This window comes from Neophocaena asiaeorientalis, unplaced genomic scaffold, assembly GCF_003031525.2.
Source record: "Neophocaena asiaeorientalis asiaeorientalis breed wild unplaced genomic scaffold, Neophocaena_asiaeorientalis_V1.1 scaffold308, whole genome shotgun sequence".
NCBI classification, from domain to species: domain Eukaryota; kingdom Metazoa; phylum Chordata; class Mammalia; order Artiodactyla; family Phocoenidae; genus Neophocaena; species Neophocaena asiaeorientalis.
Genome location: NW_020172768.1, coordinates 2,074,587 through 2,082,970, shown reverse-complemented (window position 1 = coordinate 2,082,970; position 8,384 = coordinate 2,074,587). Strand labels below are relative to the sequence as shown.

The 8,384-nt window shown below is 47.2% G+C and overlaps 1 protein-coding gene across 4 annotated transcripts in view; it reads left to right on the top strand.

Annotated features, from left to right (window-relative positions):
• The first annotated feature begins 969 nt into the window (after positions 1-969).
• FEZ1 (fasciculation and elongation protein zeta 1) overlaps positions 970-8,384 on the top strand; it is a 40,298-nt gene continuing 32,883 nt past the window's right edge. For 2 of the 4 annotated variants that reach the window (XM_024740774.1, XM_024740771.1), the window contains exons 1-2: positions 970-1,062; positions 6,627-6,982. In XM_024740774.1, coding sequence (XP_024596542.1) covers positions 6,672-6,982 — 311 coding nt within the window. In that variant the 5' untranslated portion in view covers positions 970-1,062; positions 6,627-6,671. Of the gene's footprint in view, positions 1,063-1,532; positions 1,654-2,046; positions 2,149-6,626; positions 6,983-8,384 lie in introns of those variants that run through there. The other 2 variants (XM_024740773.1, XM_024740772.1) reach the window with 2 other exon arrangements.

Genomic DNA, 8,384 nt, shown 5'->3' with positions numbered 1-8,384 from the left:
CCCTCCAGCTTCTAGCACACGCCATAGAATGCTTTTTTAAAAATGTTGCCTGGAATTCATACCTCTGCATTCACAGCATCATTATTCACAATAGCCAAAAGGTAGAAAAAACCGAAATGTCCACAGAAGGAAGAATGGATAGAGAGAATTTGTTATATACATACAACAGAATATCTCTCAGCCTTAAAATAGAAATGGAAATGGAAATGGGATTCTGCCACACGCTGCAACATGGATGAACCCTGAAAGCATTACGCTAAGTAAAATAAGCCAGACACAAAAGGACAAATACTGTGTGATTCCACTTACAAGAGATACTGAGAATAGTCAAATTCATTGAGATGGAAAGTAAAATGGTGGTTACCAGGGTCTGCAGAGAAGAAGGAATGGGGAGTTAATGTTTAACTGGTACAGAGTTTCGGTTTGGGATCCATGAAAAAGTTCTGTAGATGGATAGTAGAAACGTTCGCAGCTTTCTCGGCCTGAAGCCAACCCCACCCTGCGTCTTTGGGAGGTAAAAGCGTTTATTACTTTTGACTCGAGGTCTGAACCCGGTTCAGCGTGGCAGGCATCCTTTCACTTGCTCACCCCAGCCCCCAGCAGAATAGAAGGGGGAGGCCAGAAAGTCCAGGGAGGTCTTTGAGTGTGTCTGCGGGCAACCGCCTGCCCATCCACTCGGCCACCCGCCTTTGCTTTCATGGAGAAGCTACAGTGTCAGGCCCTCCCTGTGAGAAATCCACACTGGGAGTTATTGCAAGCGCACATCTTGAGCTTCTGAATATTCATGAGGGAAGCAGAAAGACCAATGCTAAAGGGGGGAGAAATAGTAATTCATAAATATTAATAAAGGCAGGCCACATGCACCAAGTAGGGCTAGGAATGTTAACGAGAAGATGACGTCCGGGTCCTGCGCGTGCCCGTTGGGCGGGTGCCCGGCGCGGGCGCGGCCCCCGGAGCCCGGGCACGAGTGCTGAGCTGCGCTCCGGCCGCTCCCCGCGGCCAGTGGATGGGGGTGTCCAGCTGAGCCCCGCGATCCGCCTTCCTCCTCCAGGACCCGCACAGGTGCAGTCGCGGGGGGCGACCTTAATCCAGACCGACCCACTGCCGTGGGTGAGGGTGGACGGGGGTGGGGAAGGAGGCCCCGCGACTTGGGATGCTCCGGCCGGCAGGTCTGGAGGCGCCGAAGCTCCTCACCCAGGACGGTCCCATCCCGGAATCGGAAAGGGAGAACCCGGAGGCCGTCGCCCTCCTGCCCAGCCCTTCACGGGAGAGCAGCGGGGCGCAGCTCCCGGTGCCGGGAGATACCGGATGATGGGCACTTCAAGCATCATCGGAGCCGCGGCCCCCCAGCCAGGCGTGTGTGTGTGTGTGTGTGTCGAGAGGCGGCGCGGTTTGGGGACTGGGGGAGGCAGGGAACGCAGCCCGATGGTGCTGGAGCCGTGGGTCGGTACCTCCTCTCAGGACCGTTATCTGGTCCGGCTCTCTCGACGCCCCAGAATCATCTATGCCTCTAAGAACCTGACCCCGCACCCCGCCCGTGCCCCTCCTTGGGACGCCGAGCCTCCTCTCCCCAGGGACCGTGCATTCCTGCAGTGTCAGAACCGCTGGTAGCTGCCGCAGACGCTGGCGGAGCGATTGTTTTACCGCGAACAGGTCGGAGAAAGGACGGGTGTGATGGTGGTGGGGCACGCTGCCCTCCTGTGGGCCCAGGGCCTCTGGGGCTGGGAGCGCATCTGACGGAGCCCCCAGGGGGTACATCACAGCCCTCTCTTCTTCTCTCTTCCCTATTCCTGCCCTACTCGCCGCGACACCTCCCGACCCCCTCCGCTCCCATGTCCCGGTCTTGTTTGGCTGAAAGGGCCGTGGCCGTTGGAGTATGCGTGCGGCCTGCGCGGGATGCCCCCGGCTTTCTTGGATCTCCAGGCTTTGTGCTGCTTGGAGGAGCCTTTCTTTACCCCAACAGACTGGGGGAGGGGGATGTGAGATGAGGGTGAACGGAGCAGCAGGAGGAGGGGGAAGGGGGAAGCGGAACCACAAAGGGGTTGCTGACTTCTATGCGGTGAAATACTCTCTTTCCGTCAAAATGTGCAGCTTGGCAGGAACATGTACCCTGACTGGGCTTTGCTGAGGAGCAGTGGGAAACCGAAGGTGGGTCAGTGGAGGGCAGCTTTAGGGATGCTATGGGGGGGGTGGGCATAGAATCAACTGGTCTGTGGGGCAAGTAGTGGGAAAAAGGGGAGATGGAATGGGGCCTGTGTGGAGGTGCAGAGGCCCAGCAGGGGGAGGCATGGTGCTCCGCTCAGCAAAGCAGGCACTGGGAAACGGTGCTGCAGCCCCGAGCTGCAGCTACTATGCATCATTGCGCTGCACGGGAGGCTAACCGCGTGTTTCCTACTGGGTCTCTGTTAAGTTCTGAGCCGTCTTTTCTTTTCCAAATGACAGCATCTATTGGGAACCAAAAGAAATGGAATAGATTATAGGACATAAGCAAACTACAGTCCTGCACTCCTGTTCTATGATAAAGAGAAAGAGACAAGACCACCCTCCTATGGTTCCTTCTTTCTGCCATTCTTCATGTATTTTTTTTTTTTTCAAATTGATTTTGGAAGTACAGAGAAAGAGGATAAGCTCTCAATTGAATTATCCCTAGCTTTTAAGGGAAGGAAGCTTCTGAAATGAGCTGTGACTGAAGACAGGGGCAAGCTTGCCAGGATGCAAGGGTAGGACATCTCATTCGGGGGGCAAAGTTACCCCACCAAGAGAGAAGAGCAAAGGAAGGAGAGAAGGGGAACCCTTTAAGAAGGACTGCCAGCTCTAACCCAGAGACCCCTCCTTGAGGCCTTGGTGGGGCCAGTCAGATGCCTGGCTCTCACCTCCTGTGCCACAACCTGGGCTCTTTCTACAAATTCTGGGCTCAGTTTGGGAGTCAGGTGACTTTGATTTTCAATGCAGGCTCTCAGTTTTAGTTTCCTCCCCACCTGGCCGTTCACGCGGAGCTTCTTGGCCCCTGGGTGGTGAGTGAGTTGATGAAAAGAAACCAGGCGATATTGCACATCGTTCAAATGATCACATTTCTGAACTGTAGAGCTGTGATATCCATTTCTTCTTTTATAATCTTCTAGGTGAATCTATTTTCTCTAGAGCCTGGGCTGAGGATAGGTGCTTTCAGGATAATCTTCTTTGTTGCCAATGCTCAAAACTCAATCGCAGCCCTAGGTTCCACTTGGCTAGCCCTCCTGTTACTGGTTAATGTTATAGATCGTGCTGTTTCAAATCAGCACCCTCCTTGATATCACCTTCTCACACCAGCTCCCTTGTCCCCTCCAGGAAGAGTACAGATTTAAAGGAAGCGTGATATCTGGCATACCAGCTGGTTAGCTTTCATGCCTCTCTGAAATGGAACCAGCGATCTGAGTGGCTTTGACCACATGAATTGAAAATAGCAGGGGTGCCTTAGTAAAAAAGATGGTAACATTCATTCAGCAATAGTCCTCTCATTTGATACGCATTGTGAAGCATAACACATGGAGTATCATGGCAAGGATAGTTTTTCTTTTCCTTGAAGCACTCTCACCCCTCATTTCCACGTAACTAAGTTAGCCTCGCTTTCCTGATATTATCGACATTTACTGGATACTTCATGCATTCCACACGTCGTGCTTAGCACTTCCAAGATTATCTCATTTACTCCACCAAATAACCTCCAATATAAGTGCTATTTAAACACCATTTTAGGGATGAGGAAGCTGAGTCAGAGAGGCTTATAATTTGCCCAAAGTCTCATAGCTAGGAAGTAATAGGAACAGGATTGGACCCTGGGGCCCGGCATTAACCATCAGAGTCCTTCCTCTCTCCATACAAATCCCTTGTCTGTAAAACCTTCCTTACTCTCAGTTGCACTCAGTGATCTTTTCTAAACTCGCTTTTTTGGCACTCGGAGGTTCCTAATCTTTTCTGTGCTATGAGCCACTTTACCAATGTCGAGAAACCTTTGGGATCCTTCTCTGAATATGCTTTTAAGTGCATAAAATAAAACATGGTTATATTCAACGAGCCCTTGGGGGTCTGTCGACCATAGGTGAAGAACCTCTAGCTGGTAATTAGTTGTGTGTATATTGCTTAATAGCTGGATTGTCCAATATGATAGCCACTAGCCATACGTGGATATTGGACACTTGAAATGTGGCTGATCCACATGGAGACATACGTGAATGTAAAATACACATTTCAAAGACTTAGTGTAAAAAAAGAATGTAAAATGTCTCATTAATATTTAAAAATATGGATTACATTTTGCAATGGCAATATTTTTATATATTAGATTAAATAAACTATACTATTAAAATATATCAATTAAAAGTATTAAGTTAATATATTATTAAAATGAACTTTCAGAGGCATTAACTCTATACCGACACCTTCATTTTAACAAACGAGGAAATCAGGACCCACAGTGCTTGTCACTCAGCCAGCCTTTGGCAGGTCTGTTGGCTCCTGAGCCTGTGTTCTTTCCAAGCTGTCATAATACTGCTTTTATATCTTTTTGTATTCCAAGGTCCTGTTATGTTGCCTTTGCAAACTGTAAATACTCAGAATATGTTTTGATGAGATGTGGTGGTAACTGACTTAATCCCGGTAAAACCCCAGTAAGAACTGTCCGGGTCCTCACCTGGCGTACCCTCTGCCTCGCTTATTTAGAGTTTTAGTTTTGTAGGTAGAGATGGAGAATGGCAGTCCTGGGGCAGAAGCCGTGGTTTTTGCTGTCTGTTTGGTCCTCTTGAGGTAGTGGTTCCAATTTAAGCATCTATCTGGATCAGTCATCACCTAGATAGGAGGGAAAAGTTTGGTTGCCTTGCCGTGTTCCAGGGAAGGAAGCTGAGTAGGTGGAGAAGGGTATGATAGACAATAACGCTTGTGCTGCCTGCAATGGAAAATGAAAACTGTGTGAGGGGGACAGAAGATCATTTGTCAGTGAGCACACATTGATTGATTGCCTCGCCGCAGGCAGTGTGTGCTAGAAACCATGGAGGGTATCCAGAGGACGTCTCTGCCCTCGAGGAATTTAAATTAAAATTGGGGAAGGGCTTGGATGTACGCACAGATGGTTAAATCACAGCGAAAGGCAGTGTATGTAGAGGACCCGGAGCTGTTGGGAAATGAAGGGAGGTGAGTGTACAGCCTTCCAGGGTTTAGTGCCCAAGGTGGTTGTGGAGTCTGGGCTTTGGAGCACATGAGTCTCTGGGTCTTATCTCTTACAGGGTACTAGGTCATTTAATCCATTCTTCTAGTTTCAGACATATGCTGTGTGTCTGGGAAAAGCTCAGGTGCTTGTTTGAAAGTCTGTATTAGTGTTCAATTAGTCTATCATTTATTGATGAGAGTAATAATATCCAGGTCCATGAAGCCCTATCCAAAACCCTTGGGGCCAGGCATGTTTCAGAATTTAGATTATCTCAGACTTTGGAAGGCGATAATAGAGCGCATATTCTGCATATCATCCCCCGGGGCCTGGGGTATCAATCTCTATAGTTTAAAAAAATTAAAATTTCTGCAGCAAAACACACTAAATGGGATAAATTAAAACCATGAACAGCTCTATATTCATGTAGATCAGGTTTAGTTGCCAAACGTGTTTAGGTCAGGGCAGGTTTTACCACCAAATAAGTTACGAAAAACTTCCAGGTGTTTTTTTGTTTTTTAATTACTTTATTTTATTTATTTATCTCTGGCTGTGTTGGGTCTTCGTTGCTGTGCGCAGGCTTTCTCTAGTTGCGGCGAGCGGGGACCGCTCCTCATCATGGTGCGCGGGCTTCTCATTGCGGTGGCTTCCTGTTGCGGAGCACGGGCTCTAGGCGCGGGGGCCTCAGTAGTTGTGGCGCGGGGGCTCAGTAGTTGTGGCTCACGGGCTCTAGAGCGCAGTCTCAGCAGCTGTGGCACACGGGCCCAGCTCCTCCGCGGCACGTAGGATCTTGCCGGACTAGGGCTCGAACCCACGTCCCCTGCATTGGCAGATGGATTCCTAACCACTGTGCCACCAGGGAAGCCCAAACTTCCAGTTTTGAGAGCACATGGTTAGGGTTGTGGACCTATCGTAATAGTAATAATAATAATAAAATAATAATAGAGAACATAAACTGAACAACATAGACGTTTATTATCTGCCAGGCACTGTTCTAAGCACTTACCAGTGTTTACTCCCTTAACCCTGAGGACAGTCCTTTGAGATAGGTCCTGTTATTATTTCTGTCCTGAGAAGAATAAAAGGGAGCACAGAGAAGTTAAGTTACTGCTAAGGTCACAACTGGTAAGGGGCAGAGCATGATGCAAACCTAGGCAGTCTGGTCCAGAGGCTGCATGCTTAACCGTTAGGCTTTGTTTCTTGGAGCAGCGAATTGGAAGCAGGTGTACCTCCAAAATGTATGCTAATTGGGTTAGCATTCACACTAACAATGATATTTGAACTCCTTAAGGGTATAATAGCGAGGAAGTAAGGGAGCGATGGACCAGTAAAGCGGAACTTTTGTTTTTAGAGGGATGAGAGTTATGGAATAAGTGATTATGGTTCCTCAGCAGAGTTGGCACAAAAGTCCAGTCCAAACTCACATCACCCTGTTTAATTCTTCTAGATAAACGGATCCTGAGCATTGCAGTTGTCCTATTGCTGTGCAAGAATGGAGGCCCCACTGGTGAGTTTGGATGAAGAATTTGAGGACCTTCGGCCCTGCTGCTCGGAGGACCCAGAAGAGAAGCCACGGTGTTTCTACGGCTCATCTCCCCACCATCTAGAGGACCCCTCCCTCTCTGAGCTTGAGAATTTTTCTTCTGAAATAATCAGCTTCAAGTCCATGGAGGACCTGGTGAATGAATTTGATGAGAAGCTCAATGTCTGCTTTCGGAACTACAACGCCAAGACCGAGAACCTAGCTCCCGTGAAGAACCAGTTCCAGATCCAAGAGGAGGAGGAGACCCTGCAGGATGAGGAGTAAGCTGTCTTAATTGCCCTCTCTTGCCTCAGATTAGAGCCCTGGAATCTGGGGCTTCTTGACGTAGAACGAGTTTCTGTCCTTGGGTTCATGGCATATTACTTATATTTTTCTCTGTGAGGCAGCGCCCTGGTAACTGCTGACATTGTTCAGTTATGTCCCTTTACAGTTACTCATAGAGCTTTCTTAAGTTGAAACCACAAAGGAATGAAGGATTTTTAGGAAGTGGGTTTTTCTAGATGCAAAATTGAATTTCAGGAGCATGGTACATTTGGGGGTCTGTCTATCTTCAGCTTTCTTTATATCCATGGTAACCCACCCAGATATTAGAAATAAGGACCAGAAAAAAATTTAGTTAACTGTGACAGGGGAATATATGTCGTTGGAACAATTTGCTTTACAAAACACCAGGATTGTGAAAATCTCCAAATTGTTTATAACCCCTTAGGACTGGAAAAATTATCTACAAATGTTAAGATATGTCCAAATAAGAAAGCATACACATTGAACCAAGAGAACAGGGAATTACTCTGGACACAATAAAGGTGATAACCAGGTGAAGTGGCTTTTGAGTATGTAGATTCCCTGCGTCACTTACTAGCCACCTTGCAGGGTCTTAACAGAAGTCAAGAAAAGGAATTTGAGAAAAGTGCTGTTCAAGGAGGGACTAGAAAAGAGAAGAAGGGAGTGATTTGTCATATAAATTAAAGAAAGGTGTTTGGGGCATTTAGTAAAAATAGGCGTAAATTCCCCATAGGGATAAAATATGCATCAACTGTTCTTTAGGGATCACACAGGAAATGTCAAGTTGTTGGCAGTGGAAGTTTGGAGCAACTGTACTTTTGGTTTCTCTTTTTATGGACTTGGGTGGGAAGAGTTGCCCATGAGTAAGTGGGGGAAGAGGTTTGTCCCACAGGATTGAACCTGATTGTATTGGGCAGACAGTTCCTTATTTGATGACTACTGAGACTGTATCTCTGTGAATACAAGGGTTGTATATCTGTCTGTCTTATTCATTATTATCTCTCCACTGTCTGATTCAGCACATGGTGTGTAGTAAGTGATCAAATAATATTTTTGGAGTGAATATTGAATATCGAATGACCTGGATAAGCAATAATAGCTAGCCTCGTAGGTGCACTTAATGTACTTCTAGGCCCACGCCACTTCCTTCTTTTCTTTTTAATTAATGCTAGCCTGAAGGCATGATCACGAGAACATTTCACTCTGGTGACCAGTACTATAACTGTGGGCTACGTGTTTCAATTCAATCTTAAGTTTCAAATTGATTCTTTTAGATTCTGAGCCTTTTATAATTTGCTCAACTCCTCAAGGTCAAAAAAGAATGGCTCTGGGGCTTTATTATACAGAGTAGCTTTTACTGTTATCTACTTCATTGCA